The sequence below is a fragment of the Tachyglossus aculeatus genome, chromosome 1 (genome assembly GCF_015852505.1).
Source record: "Tachyglossus aculeatus isolate mTacAcu1 chromosome 1, mTacAcu1.pri, whole genome shotgun sequence".
Lineage (NCBI taxonomy): Eukaryota > Metazoa > Chordata > Mammalia > Monotremata > Tachyglossidae > Tachyglossus > Tachyglossus aculeatus.
The window spans coordinates 142,821,512-142,845,323 of NC_052066.1; the positions used below are offsets into that span (position 1 = coordinate 142,821,512).

Genomic DNA, 23,812 nt, shown 5'->3' on the forward strand with positions numbered 1-23,812 from the left:
TGATCAAGTTGTCCCATGTGGGGCTCACAGGCTTAATCCCCATTTTTACATATGAGGTAACTGAGGCTCAGAGAAGTTAAGTGACTTGCCCAAGGTCACACAGCAGACTTGTGGTGGAGCCAGGATTTGAACCCATGACCTCTGACTCCAAAGCCCGGGCTCTATCCACTGAGCCACGCTGCTTCTCCCCAGCGCTTAGAACAGTGGTTGACAAATACCAACATTATTATTATGTCGATCTCCTTATACTCTGCCTTTACCCCATCTGAAATCCATTTTACTGTCTGTCTCCCTCACTAGACTGTGAGTTCCCAATGTATGCACCACATACATTGATCTCTCCTAAGTGCTTAGTACAGTGCTCTGCACAAACGTGGGACAGGGACTGGGTCCAACCTGATTAACTTGTATTTTCCCAAGTGCCTAGTACAGTGCTCTACACACAGTAAGCGCTCTATAAATGCGATTGAATGAATGAACTTGCATCTACTCCAGAGCTTAGTACAGTATCTGGCACACAGTAAGCACTTAAATATCATATATTAAAAAGAAAAAAGTAAGCAATGTGGCTCAGTGGAAAGAGCCCAGGCTTGGGAGTCAGAGGTCATGGGTTCTAATCCCAGCTCTGCCACATGTCTGCTGTGTGGCTTTGGGCAAATCACTTAACTTCTCTGAGCCTCAATTACCTCATCTGGAAAATGGGGACTAAGATTGTGAGCCCCAAGTGGGACAACCTGATCACCTTGTATCCCCCCCAGAGTTTAGAACGGTATTTCGCACGTAGTAGGCACTTAACAAATGCTATTATTATTATTATTATTATTATTATTATTATTATTATTATTATTATTATGTCTGCTGGTGTGGCCTTGGGCAAATCACTTAACTTCTCTGATCCTCAGTTACCTCATCTGTCAAATGGGGATTAAGACTGTGAGCCCCACGTGGGACAACCTGATCACCTTGTATCCCCCTCAGCGCTTAGTGCTTCACACATAGTAAGCACTTAAAAAATGACATTATTATTATTATCAATCAATCAATTAATCGTATTTATTGAGCGCTTACTGTGTGCAGAGCACTGTACTAAGCGCTTGGGAAGTACAAGTTGGCAACATATAGAGACGGTCCCTACCCAACAGTAGGCTCACAGTCTAGAAGTCTTATGTCTGCTGTGTGGCCTTGGGCAAATCACTTAACTTCTCTGAGCCTCAGTTACCTCATCTGTCAAATGGGGATTAAGACTGAGCCCCACGTGGGACAACCTGATCACCTTGTATCCCCCCCAGTGCTTAGAATAGTGCTTTGCACATAGTAAGTGCTTAACAAATGCCATCATTATTCTTATTATTATCAAGTCACTTCACTTCTCTGTGCTTCAGTGACCTCATCTGTACAATGGGGATTGGGAGCCCCACACGGGACAACCCGATTTGCTTCTATTCATTTTCATTCAATCGTATTTACTGAGCGCTTACTGTGTGCAGAGCACTGGACTAAGCGCTTGGGACGTACAAGTTTGCAACATATAGATCGCAACATATAGAGACGGTCCCTACCCAACAGTGGGCTCGCAGTCTAGAAGGGGGAAGACAGAGAACAAAACAAAACATATCAACAAAATAAAGTAAATAGAATATGATCAAATAAATAGAATATAATGAAATAAATACGAATAGAATACAACGAGCTCATAGTCTAGAAGGGGGGTGACAGACAGCAATACAAATAATAATAATAATAATAATAATAATAATAATGATAGCATTTATTAAGCACTTACTATGTGCAAAGCCCTGTTCTAAGCACTGGGGGGTTACAAGGTGATCAGGTTGTCCCACGGGGGGCTCACAGTCATCATCCCCATTTTACAGATGAGGGAACTGAGGCCCAGAGAAGTTAAAGTGACTTGCCCAAAGTCACACAGCTAACAGTTGGCGGAGCCAGGATTTGAACCCATGACCTCTGACTCCAAAGCCCGGGCTCTTTCCACTGAGCCACGCTGCTTCTCTGGTATTTATTAAGTGCATTTATTTATTAAATAATGGCATTTATTAAGCCATTCTATCCCCCCAGCGCTTAGTACGGTGCCTGGCACATAGTAAGCGCTTAATAAATACCACAATTATTATTATTATTATTATTATTATTATTATTATTATTATTATTTGAACATCATTGAAGGTGTTTCTGCTCTACCTTCCTCAGAGCAATCACTATGGCGCCATCTGCCGGACAATCCTAAGAACTGCTACAGATATTTTTCAAGCCTCACTGTATCATCATCATCATCAATCGTATTTATTGAGCGCTTACTGTGTGCAGAGCACTGTACTAAGCGCTTGGGATGTACAAATTGGCAACACATAGAGACAGTCCCTACCCAACAGTGGGCTCACAGTCTAAAAGGGGGAGATAGAGAACAAAACCAAACATACTAACAAAATAAAATAAATAGAATAGATAAGTACAAGTGAAATAAATAAATAAATAGAGTAATAAATATGGTACTGAAACATATTGCGGGGGGGAAAGTTCATTCATTCAACCGTATTTATTGAGCACTTACTGTCTGCACAGCACTGGACTAAGCGCTTGGGAAAGTACAAAACGGCAACATATAGAGACCGTCCCCTACCCGACAACGGGCTCACAGTCTAGAAGTTGCCACTAATACTCACATCTCCTTTTTTAAAATAATAATAATCAATCAATCGTATTTATTGAGCGCTTACTGTGTGCAGAGCACTGTACTAAGCACTTGGGAAGGACAAGTTGGCAACATATAGATACAGTCCCTACCCAACAGTGGGCTCACAGTCTAAAAGAGGGAGACAGAGAACAAAACCAAACATACTAACAAAATAAAATAAATAGAATAGATATGTACAAGTAAAATAGAGTAATAAATATGTACAAACATATATATATTATATATATAATATTATTATATAATAATAATGACATTTATTAAGCGCTTACTACGTGCCAAGCACTGTTCTAAGCGCTTACTACATGCCAAGCACTGTTCTAAGCGCTGGGGAGGTGACAAGGTGATCAGGTTGTCCCACGGGGGGCTCACAGTCTTCATCCCCATTTCACAGATGAGGTAACTGTGGCACAGAGAAGTTAAGTGACTTGCCCAAAGTCACACAGCTGACAATTGGCGGAGCCAGGGTTTGAACCCATGTCCTCTGACTCCAAAGCCCGTGCTCTTTCCACTGAGCCACGCTGCTTAAGTGTTTACTATGTATCAAGCACTGTTCTAAGCGCTGGCGTAGATACAAGCAAAACGGTTTGGACGCTGTCCCTGTCCTGCGGGGTTTCAGAGTGTCAATCCCCATTTTACAGATGAGGGAACTGAGGCACAGAGAAGTGAGGCAACTTGCCCAAGGCCATGTAGCAGACAGGTCGGGGGGCAGGGATTAGAACCCATGACCTTCTGATTCCCAGGCCCGGGCTCTATCCACTATGCCATAGAAACGGTGATGGAGAGGTGCCCTGGTCTCTCATCCACAGTGGGGTGAGGATGGAGCTGTGTGAGGGGAGAAGGATAATAATTATATTTGTTAAGCACTTACCGTGTGCCAGGCACTATACTAAGCTCTGGGGTGCACACAAGCAAGTCAGGTTGGACACAGACGGGGCTCACGGTCTCAATCCCCATTTTACAGATGAGGGAACTGAGGCAAAGATCAGTGAAGTGACTTCCCCAAGGTCACACAGCAGACAAGCGGCAGAATCGGGATTAGAACCCATGATATTGTGACTCCCGGCCTGCGCTCTATCGGTGGTAGGGTGAGGGTGGAGCTGCAGTGGGGTGAAGGGGCAATTAATCTATCAATTAATAACAATAATGATAGCATTTGTTAAGTGCTTACTATGTGCAGAGCACTGTTCTAAGCGCTTGGGGGGGGATACAAGGTGATCAAGTTGTCCCACGTAGGGCTCACAGTCTTAATCCCCATTTTACAGATGAGGTAACTGAGGCTCAGAGAAGCTAAGATGACTTTCCCAAGGTCACACGGCAGACACGTGGTGGAGTTGGGATCCGAACCCATGACCTCTGACTCCAAAGCCTGTGCTCTTTCCACTGAACCATGCTGCTTGCTGATTAATTAATCGTATTTATTGAGCACTTACTGTGTGCAGAGCACTGTACTAAGCACTTGGGAAAGCACAATACAGCAGCGGTGGGGTGAGGGTTGAATTTCCGTGGGCTTTCTGTTCTCCAAGCGCTTAGAACAGTGCTTGGCACAGAGTAAGCGCTGAACAAATACTATCATTATTATTCTAGAACATGGAGAAGCAGCGTGGCTCAATGGAACGAGCTCGGGCTTTGGAGTCAGAGGTCATGGGTTCAAATGCCGGCTCCGCCAATTGTCAGCTGTGTGACTTTGGGCAAGTCACTTAACTTCTCTGGGCCTCATCTGTAAAATGGGGATTAAGACTGTGAGCCCCCCGTGGGTCAACCTGATCACCTTGTAACCTCCCCAGCGCTTAGAACAGTGCTTTGCACATAGTAAGTGCTTAATAAATGCTATTATTATTATTATTATTATTATTAGGGCTTGGGGTGGTTGGGGCTGTGTCTGTTGTGATAGCTCTCGGTGAGGAGCATGAAACTGTTCCTTTAGCCACAATATTCTGGAGCTCCTATGGTATCTTGTCCTTTTCCTATTGTGTCTTTCTGATTTTTCTGTTATTTCACTCAGAGAGTCCATGGTCAACCCTCCCCAGTTTAGTCTTTGATTGTGACCTCCTGAGGGCTAGAGATGGTGTCTTATTCTCATCCGGGTACTCTTCCCTAATAATAATAATAATGGCATTTATTAAGCGCTTACTAGGTGCAAAGCACTGTTCTAAGCGCTGGAGAGGTTACAAGGGGATCAGGTTGTCCCACGGGGGGCTCACAGTCTTCACCCTCATTTTACAGATGAGGCAACTGAGGCCCAGAGAAGTGAAGTGACTTGCCCAAAATCACACAGCTGACAAGTGGCAGAGGCGGGATTTGAATCCGTGACCTCATCATCATCATCAATCGTATTTATTGAGCGCTTACTATGTGCAGAGCACTGTACTAAGCGCTTGGGAAGTACAAATTGGCAACATATAGAGACAGTCCCTACCCAACAGTGGGCTCACAGTCTAAAAGGGGGAGACAGGGAACAAAACCAAACATACTAACAAAATAAAATAAATAGAATAGATACGTACAAGTAAAATAAATAGAGTAATAGATATGTACAAACATATATACATATATACATGTGCTGTGGGGAAGGGAAGGAGGTAAGATGGGGGGATGGAGAGGGGGACGAGGGGGAGGGGAAGGAAGGGGCTCAGTCTGGGAAGGCCTCCTGGAGGAGGTGAGCTCTCAGTAGAGCCTTGTGACCTCTGACTCTTTCCATTGAGCCATGCTGCTACTCATTTTGTACAGCGCTTTGCACTCAGTAGGTGCTCAATACGCCAATCGCTACTACTATGAAGACGAGAAGGAGGGCATTATAAGAACCATATGGGGAAGGGGCCTGGGGAGTACCAGGTGGCTAGATAGGAGTCTGATCACTCTGAGGAGTGGCCTGGATTATAAAATTAAAATCACACAGCAGACAAGTGGCAGAGCCTGGATTAGATTCACTCAATCATATTTATTGAGTGCTTACTGTGTGTACAGCACTGTACTAAGCGCCCTGGTCCTCCGCATCTTAGGTCCAAGCTTTTCCTGCTAGGCCATGCTGCTTCCCTTTTTTAATATATATGTATATATGTTTGTACATATTTATTACTCTATTTTACTTGTACACATCTATTTATTTTATTTTGCTAGTATGTTTGGTTTTGTTCTCTGTCTCTCCCTTTTAGACTGTGAGCCCACCTATTCTATTTATTTTATTTTGCTAGTATGTTTGGTTTTGTTCTCTGTCTCTCCCTTTTAGACTGTGAGCCCACTGTTGGGTAGGGACTGTCTCTGTGTTGCCAACTTGTACTTCCCAAGTGCTTAGTACAGTGCTCTGCACACAGTAAGTGCTCCATAAATACGATTGATTGATTAATATATGGTATTTGTTAAGTGCTTACTGTGTGCCAGGCGCTGTACTACGCACTGGGGTAGATACAAGTTAATCAGGTTGGACCCAGTCCCTATCCCACACAGGGCTCACAGTCTTAATCCCCTTTTTGCAGATGAGGTAACTGAAGTCCGGAGAAGTGAAGTGACTTACCCAAGGTCACACAGCACACCACTGTACAGCATTACCAAGGCCACCCAGCCCACCCACCAAGGACAAAGCTACAAATTACTGCCCTGCCTAGGTTACGCGGCCTCTCAAGCCATTTCCAGCTTCACTCCTGACTGAGAATAAATAACCCAAGATTTCAGAAACAATTTTATTAAAAGTCAGAACATTAAGGCACAGAAATACACCAACTTTTCAAGTAATGAAATTCCTTCAGTCATCTCCCAGGTACAGAATTAATTCCCCCTTATCAAACTTACATCAGAGACCATTACTCTCTTCAAATACATATATCAGAGTAAACCTTCCTATTCCCCAATTAACAAATTCAAGTTCCCAGAAAGTTCCTCCGGCCAAAGCGCATCATATTAAAGACATTCTGTCCTCCCCAAATCTAAAGAAGATTCATTGTAAAAGTTGAATTTGACCCTTTCCGATTTCCAATCAACAAAGCAACCTAGTTGCATTAAGAATCTTTCCTATTGCTACCTGGCTGGCTGTTTTTCCGACAGAGGCGAGCACTAAAATGACTAACTTGAAAACCGGCCCCAATCTCCCCTGACTGCCCACCCCCTACTCAATTCCTTTGCTCTGCGGGAGGCCGGCCCGATTTGGATTCTGAGAGTTCGGTGGTTCAGATTCAGCAGAACCGGACGAGAAGCAGCAACCGACCGTTTTTAGATCCCGTATCCGCGATCCTAAGCGTTAACTAAGGGTTCGTGTTTCTAGAAGCGGTTCGCGCTAACACGGAGCTTTGGAAGATCCTGCCCACCTGCTCAGAATACATATTTACATCATTTGGCGTTACCAAAATAATTTCTTAAAAACATCACCCTCTAAATCAAGTCAACATCCATCTAGCTCAAAGCCGCGAGGCTGCACTTTCCAATCCTATTTAAAGGAGGTTTTCTGTGCAATAGGAATGTTCCCCAAGCCGGCCCCACTTGGTTTTTTTAAGTGCTTCATCCAGAAAGACCAGAACCCAGACTCCTCGCCCTCAGCTCCTCCTTTCAGTGAGCAAGTCTCTCGTGAAGCGGACTGGAGGCCTCCGGCTAGGAGATTTTACTGGTCAAAAGGGGACGTCCTGGAGTTCGCAAGAGGGCCCCCCTACTTTCTTCTGTCCCCCCACACCAAAAGCAGCGGTGGTTTTGAATCACGGTGCCTTGAGAAGCATCCCAGGGGGATTTTCCCAGTAGGAAGCTCCGGATCGGCAATTCCTCCTTGCAGAGTCGGGCTGCTCTGGGCTCCTATGAGCCCGGGGCGAGGGTGGATGGTGAATGCAGGGGTGACAGTCTCTCTTATTTGGCATGTATTGCTCCCTCTCAGCTGTGACCTCCAGGAGCCCTGGTGATTCTAGCATCCTGGAGCCCTGCAGTGGGTAAAAAGCCCGTCTGCCCAGAAGCATTGGGCACGGGACAAATATAAAGTGCCGGGAAAGCTCCCCCAGCCCTCCTCTCTGAGACATACACGACATGGTGCCCAGCGGGCACGAGAGAACATAGGAAACTAAGGTGTCCTAGAGGAAAACTGACGCTTTAGGAGCTTGCTGTGTTGGGGTCGGGACCCTGAAACAAAAAACTCAGCTCGCCCTCCCCCAAACGATGACGTACATTCAAACCAGGGCTGCTCCTGCCCTTTAAGCTTTCACCTTCCATAAGCAGCGTTTTTTGAAACTACTTGGTGAAAATTACAGGTCCACAGGGACAAGATCTCAGAAGGGACCTGCGAACGGGAGGCAAATAAATGAGGTTAGGCATGAATTTTCAGGAGAAGGAACCCTAGCGTTCTAATTTTCTGTAAAATTCAAGATTAGTTTTCTTTAGAGGTTTCTTCTGGCTACGGATTTTAAGCTTTGTTGGCTGAGGTTACTTTAGTGGCCAAGAAGCTCAGAATCCCCTTCTCTAGTAAAAAGTTACGACAATCTAATAGAATATTGAATGAGCTCCGATTATTGCCAAATTTCAAAGGAGCAGAATTCAGAACAAATTCTTAAAAAATTCAAACGAAGATTATCGTCAAATGTGGCCTCCCCTCTTTGGTTATATAGAATTAATAAAATCTGTAAATGTTTCACGTGTTCGCAACAGCTCATTCACTTCGTCTTTACACTTTGGGCATTTCACATTTCAAAAAGAAAAATTCCAAATAGTATGAAGTCACATTACAGAGTGGCAAGTTACAACTGCATACTACAAAAAACTGAGGTAGGCTAAAACAGTCAAAGGTGGAGTACTGTGAGAAAACTGGAAGACAGCAATTTTATATACATCCCCAGATGTAAACTATCAAAGATAAAAAAAGTTTACACGACCAAAAAACCCTCAAGATTATGCAGGAAATAAAGTTTTGCCCCTTTCGGACCTCCAGCACTGAAATCTGCAGCTAATATTCCTATTTACAGGTGAACTTTGCTCTAAAGAAGAAATAGTCATAAGGTAATCATAAAGTATAAATAGAGGCTAATGTTATTTAACCACATTTACTCTATATACAGCCATTTCAGTAGAAAAGCAAAAGAACCCATCACTTCGAAAAGAAATGATAAACGAGGAGCTGGGGAAAACCTCTACAACATGAGATGGATGTGCCACATTAAAAACTCCCTAAAAAGGGAGGCTGGATGGGGAGTGTACAAAAATAATAAAAAAAAATAACGCCAAAAATACCATCATTTCACCCTACCACAAGACTCAGTTCCAAGAGTTCAGTCGAAAAATCCATTAAGTAAGGACATATCATTTGCACTTTTCTGCCTTCTGAATGCTTTCTTAACCCACCACCCCTGAGGCATTTTAACTGACATTTAAAACCACAAACAATGGCATCTTAAGACATAGTGTGGAAAGAAAAATCCTCCTGGAAACTTCATGTTAATATACATATCTCCTATGATAATACAATAAAAAACATCAGTCAAGACCTATCAAAATATTATGCATAGTCAGTGATGGTCTCCTCTCTCTCTCTTTCTTGTGTGCTCTCAGATTCAGGGTGAGTGGTCAATTTTCATTACCAGACTTGGTTTTACAGGTCTTGGTCATATTATTTTTTCTGAAGACAACGCTCTGTCTGACACTTCATTTCTAGTCATCATTATCTCCTGAAGGAAAGAGAAGGGGAACGGTTGTTGACATGGGCGGACTTTTCATACAAATTTTTCATATACCAGCAAATTTACTTTGATCCAAGTAACTATAGTCATTCATAAACCCCATTTTTTTCATTGTTAAAAATCAGAGTGCTGATTTTTGTATTGTACTCTCCCACACGCTTAGTACAGTGCTCTGCACACAACAAGCACTCAAAAAATACCACTGATGATGACGACGATGATACGGAATGTCCTTTGGACTTGTGACAGTCACCCCACCCCCAGGTCCACGGCACTTATGCACATACCTTTAATTTATAATTTATAAGTTATGTATTCATATTAACATGTGCCTTCCCCCCCTCTAGACCGTAAACTCATTATGGGCAGGTGAAGTGTCCGCTAATTCTGCTGTATTGTAATCTCCCAAGCGCCTAGTAGGGTGTTCAACACACAGTAAGCACTCAATACCACTGATTTATTGAAATGCCGTTGATTGTAAGCAAGAAACCCCAATAGGTCTCGAAGGTTTTGGGCCCATCCAAGGACCAGGGCATACTTCTTCCTCTTCCCACCCGACCCTGTGGAATGAAGTCGGTCCCTGGTAAGAGCACAGGCCTGGAAATCAGAAGGACCTGGGTTCTAATCCTGTCTCGGTCACGTGTCTACTGTGTGACCTTGGGCAAGTCACTTCACTGGGCCCCAGTTTCCTCGTCTGTCAAATGGGGATTAAGACTGTGAGCCTCATGTGGGACAGGGAATGTGTCCAATTCAATCGGCTTGTATTCCCTCCCGCCCACCTCCCCCCCAGCGCTTAGTACAGTGCCTGGCACATAGTAAGTGCTTAACTAATACCACAATTATTATTATTATTGTTATTACAAACTTGGGATCTGTATGGCCAGAATCTCCTCACCACCATCCATGGGGAGGAGGATCGGTGCAGGGGGACAGGGCGTCCCCCCACTTCGGCCAGACAATCAGTCCATGGTATTCACTGAGCGCTTACTGTGTGCAGAGCACTGTACTGAGCTCTAGGGAGTACAATACAACACTACAACAGACACATTCCCTGTCCACAACGAGCTTACAGTCTAGGTGGGCCGGGGTGTGCCCAAAGGTAACTTGTATGGAGGATTTATTTACGACCACACTGAGCACAGCACAGAATGCAGCCTGTGACACCTACTAATAATGGGAGAAGCAGTGTGGCTCAGTGGAAAGAGCCTAGGCTTCAGAGTCAGAGGTTATAGGTTCGAATCCCAGCTCCGCCACTTGTCAGCTGTGTGACTTTGGGCAAGTCACTTGACTTCTCTGTGCCTCAGTTACCTCATCTGTAAAATGGGGTTTAAGTTTGTGAGCCCCACGTGGGACAACTTGATTACCTTGTATCTACCCCAGCGCTTAGAACAGTGCTTTGCACATAGTAAGCACTTAATAAATGCCATAAAAAAATGCTTCAGAGGTGTGTCTGATGCTGAGAGGAGCTTCAGGGTTGCCCAGGGGGAGCCTCTTCAAAAATAATGATGGCATTTGTTAAGCGCTTACTTTGTTCCAAGCACTTTTCTAAGCGCTGGGAAAGATACATGGTTATCAGGTTGTCCCACGTGGGGCTCATAGTCTTACTGCCCATTTTCCAGATGAAGGAACCGAGGCACAGAGAAGTGAAGTGACTTGCCCCAAGTCACACATCTGACAAGTGGCAGAGCCAGGATTAGAACCCATGACAAGGGATGCATCAGCTACCTATTTTAATAGTCTTACATTTGGAGAGTTGCAGTAACACAATTGTGTTTATAATCTAGTTCTCTTTTTTTATACATCTGTCCCTTCCAAGTAGGCTGAGTTTCTCGCGGGACAGGGACTGAATCTGAATTACTTTTCTTGCATCTGGCCCTGTGTGTAATCAATCCCCTAGCAGCAGTCATGATAATATGGATAAACGGTCCTTTATAGGAAAAGTTAGGGATGTGAAGGACAAATTGGGACAAATTAGAGGGATAAGGAAGCTCGAGAGGAATTCAGGGATTCATGAACTATGGGGTTGCTAAAAGTGGAAAAGTGAGGAATGGCAGTTTCTATGCGAGCTGCCGGCTCCGTGGGGTGAAAGGGGGTGGTGGATCTTTAACGTGAAGTGCAGGGGTCCTCAAAGTTCAGGGCTCCATGGAATCCAAGACCCACCTGACTCCCCTTTCCGCACCCGGGAGAGGCTTCGGGAATACGCACCTTGATTTTAAAAGACATAAACCACAATTCCCCCCAATCCATTTACCATGCTGAGCATCCAAAAAAAAATTTAAATGAATCTTAAAAGATTAAAAAAAGGTTTACAAGTCATTTGGAAGAATAAGGGATTTTTCCAGTAGGGTGTAAAGTCAAAGAGGACTTCCAAATTGTGATTTTCTGCTGGAAAAGAGGTTAAGGAAGGAAATGCCAGGCGGGGACAGACTTTTGAGGCGATTACACAGCTAGGGGAGGTGAGCAGTAGCCATATTCAAATTCCTAGTCCCGTCCACAACTATTTCCTGTCTAGACCATTACGATCACCCAAACGGCCTCCGCAGCTTCTTCTCGCCGCTGATTCTAGTCTGCTCGGGGGCCGGTAATGCCGACACCAATGCCAGTAATCATCTTGTCTGCCGCTTAACATCATCAGGCCTCCAAAAGCTCTGCAATCATCCCAATTTGCTCGCCAGAAGAAATCACCTCTTAAAGACCTGCCTTCCATTCTTGCTTCAGTAACTGCATCGTCAGCACGGCCTGGATAACTACTTATTACTATTATTATTCTCATGGCATTTGTTAGGTGCTTACTTTGTGCCACGCGCTACTCTGAGCGCTGGAGTCGTTTCAAGATCAATCGGGTCAGACACGGTCCCTGCCCCACACGGGGCTCTCGGGCAAAAGGGGCACCGAGAAGTGAAGTGACAGGCCCAAGGTCACTCATTCTTTGGCGATGGAGAGATGGAGACGCCCAAGATCACTAAGCAGGCAAGGAGCAGAGCCAGATTGAGAACCCAGGTTCTCTGATTCTCGTGCTCTTTCCGCTAGATCACGCTGCTCCTGGTGTGTAGAACACTGTGCTAGACGCTGGGACAACTTCCTATGGAAGCAAATGCCACAATCCCTGCTCCCAAGGTGTCTACAGCTTAGAAGACGGGGGACATGAAACTGACAAATACGCCACAGCTAACGTGGGGAGGGCAGGTACAAGCAAATAAAACCAATGAAGACATAAACCGTGAACGACTACATACAGGAATAATTCCAGTATTCCTGCTGAGGTGGCTGCAGGGGTGAGCTGACTGAAGGTGAGGAGGGAAGAGTAACCAACAGGAAAATCATCCAAGGAGAGGAAGCTTTAAAAGGAGGCTCTGAAGGAGGTGAGGGATGTAATTGGATAATAACAGGTGATAAGGATGGTCCCTCCAGGGAAGGGGAAAGGAGTGAGAAATGGGATGGAGCAGAAGAGAGCAGTGAGGTCTAGCGGAAAAAGCAGACGTGGAGAGTCAGAGGACCTGGGTTCTAATTCCAGGTCCACCACATGTCTGCTGTGTGACCTTGGGCAAGTCACCTAACTTCTCTGTGCCTCACTTACCTCACCTGCAAACGGAGATTAGTACTGTGAGCCCTACATGGAACATGGACTAATGTCCAACCTGGTAAGTTGCCGACTGGACATGATAAGTTGCCGATTTGTACTTCCCAAGCGCTTAGTACAGCGCTGTGCACACAGTAAGTGCTCAATAAATGGCTGAATGAATGAATTAGAAGCTGCTGTGGAAACATTATTATTATCATTATTTTAGAGAAGCAGTGTGGCTCAATGGAAAGAGCACGGGCTCTGGAGTCAAGAGGTCATGGGTTCAAATCCCAGCTCCGCCAACTCTCAACTGTGTGACTTTGGGCAAGTCACTTCACTTCTCAAGGCCTCAGTTCCCTCATCTGTAAAATGGGGATTAAGACTGTGAGCCCTCCGTGGGACAACCTGATCACCCTGTTACCTCCCCAGCGCTTAGAACAGTGCTTTGCATATAGTAAGCACTTAATTCATTCAATCGTATTTATTGAGCGCTTACTGTGTGCAGAGCACTGTACTAAGTGCTTAAATAAATGCCATTATTAGTATTATTATCATTACCTAACTTCTCTGTGCCACACTTACCTCACCTGTAAACGGAGATTAGTACTGTGAGCCCTACATGGAACATGGACTATGTCCAACCTGATATGTTGCCGATTTGTACTTCCCAAGCGCTTAGTACAGTGCTCCGCACACAGTAAGTGCTCAATAAATGTGACTGAATGAATGAATTAGTTTGTGTCTACAGTGCCTGGCACATAATAGTGCTTAACAGATAGCAATAAAAACTAGAAAAAGAAGAAGAGTGAGGGACTTAGGAGGCTTGCGTAGAAGGAGCCAAGAGCAGGAACTGAGCTGGCTCAGTGGAAAGAGCCTGGTCTTTGGAGTCAGAGGTCCTGGGTTCAAATCCCAGCTCTGCCACTTGTCAGCTGTGTGACTTTGGGCAAGTCACTTACCTTCTCTGGGCCTCAGTTCCCTCATCTGTAAAATGGGGATGAAGACTGTGAGCCCCCCGTGGGACCACCTGATCACCTTGTTATCTCCCCAGCGCTTAGAACAGTGCCTGGCATATAGTAAGCGCTTGATAAATGCCATCATCATCATCATCATCATCATCAGAAAAGAGCATGTAAGTATGAGGAGCATGAGAAGCAGGGTGGTCTAGTGGATAGATCACGGGCCTGGGGGGGTCAGAAGGACCTGGGTTTTAATCCTGGCTCCACCATCTGTCTGCTATGCGGCCTTGGGCAGGGCACTTAACTTCTCTGTGCCTCAGTTCCCTCATTTGTAAAACGGGGATTAAGACTGTGAGCCCTACGTGGGACACGGACTGTGTCCAACCTGATTACCTTGTATCTAAGTTTATTAAGTTGTATTGTTTGCTCCCAGTGTGCTGCACACAGTAAGTGCTCAATAAATCCAACTGATGGATTGATCAATCTATCCCATAGCTTAATACAATCTCTGGTAGTGCTTAACAAATGCCATTTAAAAAAAAGAGTAAGGGGCATTCTTGCTTTAACTACCCTATGTTTTCCCTACTCTTCTATTAGTTTCCAAGCAAATCCTCCTCCACCCTTGACTCAGTTCTTCTCCTGACTCCTGACATTCTCTCCAAAAAGAGCATGATTCCCTATGTCCAAGTAAGACCTCTTTCTTCAAAGAGCTTCTGAAAACTTGCCATGTCTTTGAAGCCTTCCCTGCTAAACGTGGGAAGGGGATTCAGGATTTGAAATAAAATTCCAGCCTCCCACAGAACAAAGCCAAAAGATACATCCTCATGTATATTTGAAGGTTCCCTGTTTGCAGAGCACTGGATGGGAAGCCCATTCTGGGCAGAGCGTTGGATACAGCGTCTGGGAATAAACCAAAAAAGAGACACTGTCCCTACCCTCAAGGACTTTATGATCTCATGGGGAGGTGAGTAACTCCAAACTGGACCCGATTCCCTCCTCTCTTGGATTTAAGAGAATTCATCTTGTTCTAATTTAATCTGCTTTGAGAAGCTCCTTTAACTGCTTCCTAAAATTCATTCTCTAGTTTTCCTAAATTTGGCTGCTGCCCGGTGTGCGGTAAGTTTAAAGCGATGCAGAAATTATTGTCAAATGGGCGTTCATAAGACTGCTCTACTAAAAAGCAAAACCAAAAACACATCTTACCTCATCCGAATCCATTAATACCGGAAGGGCTCTGAAATGAGAGAAGAAATTCATTCAATCGTATTTACTGAGCGCTTACTGTGTGCAGAGCATTGTACTCAATCAATCAATCAATCAATCGTATTTATTGAGCACTTACTATGTGCAGAGCACTGTACTAAGCGCTTGGGAAGTACAAATTGGCAACATATAGAGACAGTCCCTACCCAACAGTGGGCTCACAGTCTAAAAGGGGGAGACAGAGAACAAAACCAAACATACTAACAAAATACTCAGTGCTTAATCACAAAGACCCCGGGGTTGCCATTAACCAGGTCACCTACAGCTTAAATACTTGAGGGGGATCATCAGTAAAACTTTTCACTTACATTCATCCCAATTTCAGATCACTCATTCAATCAATCATATTTATTGAGTGCAAAGCACTGTACTGAATGCTTGGGAGAGTACCATATGCGGATAAACACCAGAACAATAGCAGCTGGAGACTTCAAAAAATGCCTTACTCAATCAGTCGTATTTTTTGAGCGCTTACTGTGTGCAGGGCCCTGTTCTTTTCTTACTGAAAAGAAACTTGGGTCGCAGAAGTAGAGTTTATAACAAGAATCACGCTGTGTGACACAACAGCGTTGGTAGGCATGTTCCCTGCCTGCAACAGGCTTACAGCCTTAAGCATCATCAGCATCATCAGTGGAATTTTTTGAGCGCTTCCTGTGTGCAGGTCACTGTACTAAGCGCTTGGAAAAGTGCAATACAGAGGGGGGGAAAGATGCCGCTAGAAGCAGTGTGGCCTATGGGTAAAGCAGAAGGACCTGGGTTCTAATCCCAGCTCTGCCACATGTCTGCTCGGTGACCTTGGTCCAGTCACTTCACTTCCTCTGTGACTCAGTTCCCTCATCTGTATGGGAGAGGGACTGTGTCCAACTCGATTACCTTGTATCTCCCCCAGTGCTTAGAGTGGTGCTTGACACATAGCAAGCGCTTAACGAACACCATCATCATTAGTAGTGGGTTTTGATAATGTTTTATTGCGAGAGCAGTTTGGATCGCAAGTCACCATCATCAATCGTATTTATTGAGCGCTTACTGTGTGCAGAGCACTGTACTAAGCGCGTATATTATTCAGTTATCTTTAGGGAGAAGATGCCTTCTAAAGCATTTCTCTTGTGGACTAAAGTTCTATTGGACAAGACAGAAGAGGAAAAAAGCAGCGTGGCTTAGCAGCAGGAGCCTGGGTTCAGGAGACGGAGGATGTGGGTTCTAATCCCGGCTCCACCACTTGTCTACTGTGTGACCTTGGGCAAGCCACTTCACTTCTCTGGGCCTCAGTTACCTCATCTGTAAAATGGGGATTAAGACTGTGAGCACCACGTGGGACAACCTGATTACCTTGCATCCACCCCAGCGCTTAATACAGTGCTTGGCACATAGTAAGTGCTTAACAAATATCATCCTTATTCTGGTGTTTATTGAGAAGCAGCATGGCTCAGGGGAAAGAGCACAGGGTTGGGAGTCAGAGGTCGTGGGTTCTAATCCCGGCTCCGCCACCTGTCAGCTGGGTGACTTTGGGCAAGTCACTTAAATTCTCTGTGCCTCTGTTAACTTATCTGTAAAATGGGGATTTAAGACTGTGAGCTCCAGTGGGACATCCTGATTGCCTTATCAACCCCAGCACTTAGAACAGTGCTTGGCACATAGTAAACGCTTAATAAATACCATCATTATTATTATTATTGAGCACTTACTGTGTGCCCAATCAATCAATGGTGTTTATTGAGCCCTAACAATGTACTGTACTAAGCTCCTGGGAAAGCACAATACAACAGAATTAGCAGACACATTCCCCACCCATAATGAGCTTGCAGTCTAGAATGGCACTGTATTAAGCACTGGGGAGAGTATGACCCAATAGCGTTGGTAGGTATGTTCCCTGCCTGCAACAGGCTTACAGTCTTAAGCATCGTCAACATCAGTGGAATTTACTGAGTGCTTACTGTGTGCAGGGCACTGTACTAAGCGCTTGGAAAAGTGCAATACAGACATCATCATGGAACAGAAAAGCAGAACTGGAGGAGAGGAGCTGGGGAAGTCTCTAAGATGATCTCTAAGGAGTGTCTGCCAAACTCAAATAAGTATCTGTCATCCCCTAGGGAAATGAGGAAGGCTGTCACGGTGAGCAGTCCCTTATGCAACACCTCTGGAAAATCAATCAATCAATCAATCGTATTTATTGAGCGCTTAATATGTGCAGAGCACTGTACTAAGCGCTTGGGAAGTACAAATTGGCAACACACAGAGACAGTCCCTACCCAACAGTGGGCTCACAGTCTAAAAGGGGGATTAAAACCGTGAGCCCCATATGGGACAGGGACGGTGTCCAACCTGATTAGCTTGTATCTACCCCGGTTCTTAGAACAGTGCCTGGCACATAGTGAGCGCTTAACAAATACCATTAAAAAAGCCATTAACCAAAAAACCTCTGGCCAGAGCTAGGGGCTGTCCAAGTGTTGGTAGAACTGACAACAGACGTCCGGCTAATGGGATTTTGGGATCACTGTAATAGCCCCAATATTGAAGGCCTGCCGGTGCTCACCCCTTTCAGGGTGGCACCTGGAGAGTTTCTAGTACTCCACCAGACTCGGCTAAGGGAGGGAGAGTCAAACCGAGGCCTGTCCCTTCCATTCCTAGCTTGGCCAGTGGCTAGCGAGTGGCAGGCAATCTGCTACAAGTCCAAACTCGCCCGTGCTGGGCAGCAGCAGCATGGGAGAGAGTCAAGGGCGGAGTTTACTGCGCGGAAGGTGGCAGTGGTAAACCACTTCCATATTTTTACCAAGAAAACTCTCTGGATCCACTACCAGAACGATTGCAGGTGGAGAGCGGGGCGTTCTGGGAGAGACGTGTCCGTGGTGTCGCTATGGATCGGAAACGACTCGATGGCATAAAACAAGACAAGTGGGGGCTCAATTCTGTTCTTCTGGATCAGCTCCCGCTATGTCTGTCTCCAGTCTACCCCCGGCCCCGTATTCAGAGATTCTGAGCCCCCTCAAGGTGCAGGGTCCTGCCTAATTCCCACCTCTGCTCTCTTTCCCAGAGTTTAGTACAGTGCTCTGCATACAATAAGCGTTTAATAAATACTACTCTGGGCGCAATTTTTAGTTGCCCATGATACACAGGCAAGCGGCAATCTCAACAATCATTTTAAACCCTATCGTCTACAATCTAGACTTTTGAAAAATTCAACCACACAAAAGATATTTACACATCTGTGAATGAAGAGGGAATGTTTTCTTCTACCCACTTCAAATCTTCATCCTAGGAAGAGTAAAGAGATGGTTAAAGGTTTAACAAGAGCTTAAAAAAACAATCTCCAAACGCTATGCCTCAAAATCATCTAGGAATTCATAAAACAGTCTTTTAAGATCAACGTTTGTCAGGGACTGTGCTTGGCAAAAAGGTCAGGTTTAATAGGTCCCTGTTACACATCAACATGTTTATTTCATATACGTTCTGCCAGCAGTTCCTTTTAAACATAACAAAATTGCATTTACAAGTTGAGCGCCGTATCTCAAATTAAATTAGTCACACAAAGCTTACTTTAATAAAATGCTCCTCTTTGAAAGTTACCTACAAATTGAATAGAATTATAATGCTGGAACAAGAAATGCCGAATTCCTCAAAGCTGGCATTCAACGCCTCACCTCCACACTCGGTAAACATTGTGATTCCCTTTTGTTTGAAACAACTAATTTATTTTGGTTCATCTTTCGTGGATACTTAATTTCAATCAGTCAATCATTGGTGCTTACTGGTCACTTAGTGTATGCAGAGCACTGTATTTAGTGCTTAGGAGAGCACAATACAACACAGTTCATTCATTCATTCAATCATATTTATTGAGCACTTACTGTGTGCAGAGCACTGTACTAAGCGCTTGGGCAGTACAAGTTGGCAACATATAGAGGCGGTCCTTACCCAACAGTGGGCTCACAGTTGATAGACATGTTCCCGGCCCACAGGGGATTTACAGTCTCAAGATCAGAAAAGCTAGTCTCCAACACACTGTGAGTATTTCTGTTTATTTAGAATAGACTAGTTCAATAAGAGGAAAATAACGATCTATAAATCAAAATTGATTAGGTCTACTGCCACATGGCATTGGCTAGGGTACATCCTACGTCATCAGGTGGGGCTCACAGTCTTAATCCCCATTTTACAGATGAGGTCACTGAGGCACGCAGAAGTTAAGTGGCTTGCCCAAGGTCACACAGCAGACAAGTGGAAGAGCACGGACCTGGTCAGAGGACAAGGGTTCTAATCCCAGATCTGCCACTTGTCTGCTGTGTGCTCTTGAGCAAGCCACTTCACTTCTCTGTGCCTCAATCTGCAAAATGGGGATTAAGACTGTGAGCTCCACGTGGGACAAACTGATTACCTTGTATCTACCCCAGTGCTTAGAACAGTGCTTGGCACATAGTAAGTGCTTAACAAACACCATAACAGTTATTATTATTATTATTATGTGGGACAGAGTGCCCCCAACACCCATTCATTATTTTCTGTCTACATTCAATTCAATCGTGCTTACTGAGCGCTTAATGTGGGCAAAGCACTGTACTAACTGTTTGGGAGAGTACAATATAACGATAAACAGACACATTCTTTGCCCACAATGTGCTGACATACTTACAACATTGCTGCTGCTTGTAGTGGGTTTAGCTGTTCCATTAGAAACCGCCTTTGAAGTTCTTAGCTTTATTCCTTCCGCTAAAAAAGAAGAAAAATTCATCCTGTATAAAAAGAACCTCCACATCTACCAACGTTGCAGCAGAGACAGTCAATCACACCGCCACACCAGAATTTCAGTTTTAACTTTCGGAGACCTGATTCCAAATCAGTAAAGAATATGAAGTTCTTCTCCTTACACATCTAACCATACAAGCAGAAAGTGGACTGCACAAAGTGGGCGCTCAATAAATGCTATTGATGCTAATAACAACAATAATAATAATAGTAATAACGGGATTTGTTAAGTGCTTATTATGTGTCAAACACTGTTCTAAGCACTGGGGTAGACACAAGCTAATCAGGTTGGATACGATCCCTGTCCCACGTGGGGCTCACAGTCTTAATCCCCATTTACGGATTCAGTAACTGAGGCACAGAGAAGTTAAGTGACTTGCTATTACTAAGTCTTTCAAGTATGGAAGAGGAGATGATCAGCCCCAAGTAATATATTTGCAGGATCAAGCTATTTTCATTCATTCATTCATTCATTCATTCAATTGTATTTATTGAGCGCTTACTGTGTGCAGAGCACCGTACTAAGCACTTGGGAAGTACAAGTTGGCAACATATAAGAGACGGTCCCTACCCAACAGTGGGCTCAAAGACTGTTGGCAGAATTGACGCGGGAGGAGTACAGCTAATGTGATACTGGGATCACTGGTGATCTGAGAAGCAGCGTGGCTTAGGGGCAGAGCCCGGGCCTGGGACCTGGGTTCTAATCCTGGCTCCGCCATGCTTGCTGCGTGACCTTGGGCAAGTCACTTCATTTCTCTGTGCCTCCGTTTTCTCATCTGTAAAATGGGGATTAAGACTGGGAGCCCCATGTGGGACAGGGTCTTTGTCCAACCTGATTAACTCAGATTCACCCCAGCGCTCAGAAAAGTAATAGTAAGCACAGTAAGCACTTAAGTCCCACAGTTCCTTTTATTATTAAAAAGATTTTACAGATTTTATTATTATTCCCATCATCACTGAAGTGGCGCCAATATTAAAGGCCTCGGGGGTGCTCAACTGAGTCATCATCATCATCATCAATCGTATTTATTGAGCGCTATGTGCAGAGCACTGTACTAAGCGCTTGGGAAGTACAAATTGGCAACATAGAGAGACAGTCCCTACCCAACAGTGGGCTCACAGTCTAAAAGGGGGAGACAGAGAACAAAACCAAACATACTAACAAAATAAAATAAATAGAATAGATATGTACAAGTCCTTTCGGTCCTTTCGGCCCGGCTCACGGGATGGGTTCCAGCTGGGTCTGCCTCCAGTTTTCCCCCCACACCTCACCTAATTTACTAGCTGTGGGTTCTCCATACATAACAATCTGATGCCGGACCCCTAAGAGTGTATATTCACGTGGAACTGAAACAAAAAGGCATTGCCGAGTGGGAAATACTCCAGGAAATGAAATAGGGACAGGGAACAGTAGGGAAGGGGAGAAATTGATTTGAGGTAAATGGGAGGGCAGAAACAGGAAGGGACGAAAACGAGTACTCCTTAAAAAAAAAAACTCACACTTCAGCTATAGTGACTAAAGATTGAATTTTAAGCTGGACTCCCCAGGAGTTTCACCCATTTCAACTACACAGACACTGTGGCCGCAACTGACCTGCCTACATATTTGGTTGAATCAATCAATCAATCGCATTTATTGAGCGCTTACTGTGTGCAGAGCACTGTACTAAGCGCTTGGGAAGTACAAGTTGGCAACAAGTTGAACAAGAAACAGATCCTTCTAGACTGTTAGCCCACTGTTGGGTAGGGACCGTCTCTATCTGTTGCAAACTTGTACTTCCCAAGCGCTTAGTAGAGTGCTCTGCACACAGTAAGTGCTCAATAAATACGACTGAATGAAATGAATGAGAGCAGAGACTGTGAGCCTGTTGTTGGGTAGGGATTGTCTCTATCTGTTGCCGAACTGTACTTTCCAAGCGCTTAGTACAGTGCTGTGCACACAGTAAGCACTCAACAAGTACAATTGAATGAATGAATAAACGGAACACTAGAGGCCACCCTTAACTTGCAACAAGCACTTAGTGCAATGTTTTGCACAAAGTAAGCGCTCGATAAATACAACTGAATGAATGAACACACTGGAAACTCTTTGGTGAATAAATACGTTGTTTTTTGTTGTTTTTTTTCCACATAGGAATGTGTTAATTCCATACCTCCTCATCTGAGATGTTAAGGACCTCACCCTATTGAAAGCAACTTCTCTGAATATGCAAAAAATGCAGTAACTTTTTTTATACTCACCTAGATTTTCAGAAACCACCATAAATTCTTCAACTTCATCATCTGAATCATCTATTAGAGGCGTGAATGCATATCTGCGAGAACATTCAAAGATGTTAGTTTTGACAGCCGGTACAAATCACGCTTCCAAGGATCCCAGTCATTTGCCCTTCTGTTCTTTTTGAAAAATAATTACATGGCACGGTCAGAACAGAAATAGTTGTCTTGTTGAAGATACCTTTGATTATTTGCCGACGGTCTCCATAAAAACATAATCACTAGAAGAATAACGGAGAAAAGGAATCTCCAAAAGGCATCATCAACCCAGAGCTCCATCCAATCCTGAAAAGATTCCAAACAGGAACAGTGAAAATGTGCTTATGATTAAAATAAGATTGATTGGCTCTTTAACTGGAACTAGGCAGAAATAATAATAATAATAATGGCATTTATTAAGCGCTTACTATGTGCCAAGCACTGTTCTAAGCACTGGGGAGGTTACAAGGTGATCAGGTTGTCCCACGGGGGGCTCACAGTCTTAATCCCCACTTTACAGAGGTGGTAACTGAGGCACAGAGAAGTGAAGTGACTTGCCCAAAGTCACACAGCTGACAATTGGCAGAGCTGGGATTTGAACCCATGACCTCTGACTCCAAAGCCCGGGCTCTTTCCACTGAGCCACGCAAATGGCTACTCTGTGCCCGGCTTTCCCAATACTTGCCCCCGTGCCCACGTTCACCCCCAACAGGAACGTCCAGGGTCGGATCTGCTCTTCAGGGACCACCCCATAGCTCTTTCCTGCCCTAGCCATCCCAACAAGCTTCAGGCTCTCAGGCTCCATCATGTATTGTATTCTCCCAAGCGTTCAGTACAGTGCTCTGCACGTTGTAAGCATTCAATAAATACCACTGATGATGAAGTGCTTCCCAAATCCTCAAAGAGAGATGAAAATAAGATACTTGAGCCATTATACAGGCTAAAGAACAAAAAAGGGGGCTGTGGGTAACTACTACTCTCTTATCTAGACGAGCTTGCCTCTCAAATGGGGCAGATCAACTTTTGAGGGGGAGATTGGAGTTAACACTACTGTGACCACATATTATTATCATCATCATATTAGTTAAGCACTTGCTATATTATTTATTCATATTAGTGTTTGTCTCCCCCTCTATACCATCAGTTTGTTGTGAGGAGGGAACATGTCTGCTCATTCTGTTGTATTGTGCTCTCCCATGCACTTAGTACAGTGCTGTTTACATAGCGCTCAATAAATATAGTAATAATGATGGCATTTGTTAAGCGCTTACTACATGCAAAGCACTGTTCTAAGAGCTGGGAGGATACACAGTGATCAGACTGTCCCACATGGGGCTCACAGTCTTAATCCCCATTTTACAGATGAGGTAACTGAGGCCCAGAGAAGTGAAGCGACTTGCCCAAAGTCACACGGCTGATAAGTGGCGGAGCCGGGATTAGAACCCACGACCTCTGAGTCCCAAGCCCGTGCTCTTTCCACTGAGCCACGCTGCTTCTGATTGACTGACCAAGTGTCAGGCACTACTCTAAGTGCTGGGGTAGTTACAAGATAATCCGCTGGCCACCGTTCCTGTACCATAGCGGGCTCACAGTCTTTTAGACTGTGAGCCCACTGTTGGGTAGGGACTGTCTCTATATGTTGCCAATTTGTACTTCCCAAGCGCTTAGTACAGTGCTCTGCACA

General features: G+C 44.5%; 1 protein-coding gene across 2 annotated transcripts in view; it reads right to left on the reverse strand.

Moving 5' to 3' along the window:
- Nucleotides 1-6,376: 6,376 nt before the first annotated feature.
- Nucleotides 6,377-23,812, reverse strand: part of TMEM87B (transmembrane protein 87B) — a 49,475-nt gene continuing 32,039 nt past the window's right edge. For both annotated transcript variants that reach the window (XM_038743280.1, XM_038743279.1), the window contains exons 14-19: nt 22,331-22,434; nt 22,114-22,187; nt 19,760-19,836; nt 18,332-18,384; nt 15,073-15,103; nt 6,377-9,339 (exon numbers count right to left, since the gene is read on the reverse strand). In XM_038743280.1, coding sequence (XP_038599208.1) covers nt 9,277-9,339; nt 15,073-15,103; nt 18,332-18,384; nt 19,760-19,836; nt 22,114-22,187; nt 22,331-22,434 — 402 coding nt within the window. In that variant the 3' untranslated portion in view covers nt 6,377-9,276. The remainder of the gene's footprint in view (nt 9,340-15,072; nt 15,104-18,331; nt 18,385-19,759; nt 19,837-22,113; nt 22,188-22,330; nt 22,435-23,812) is intronic.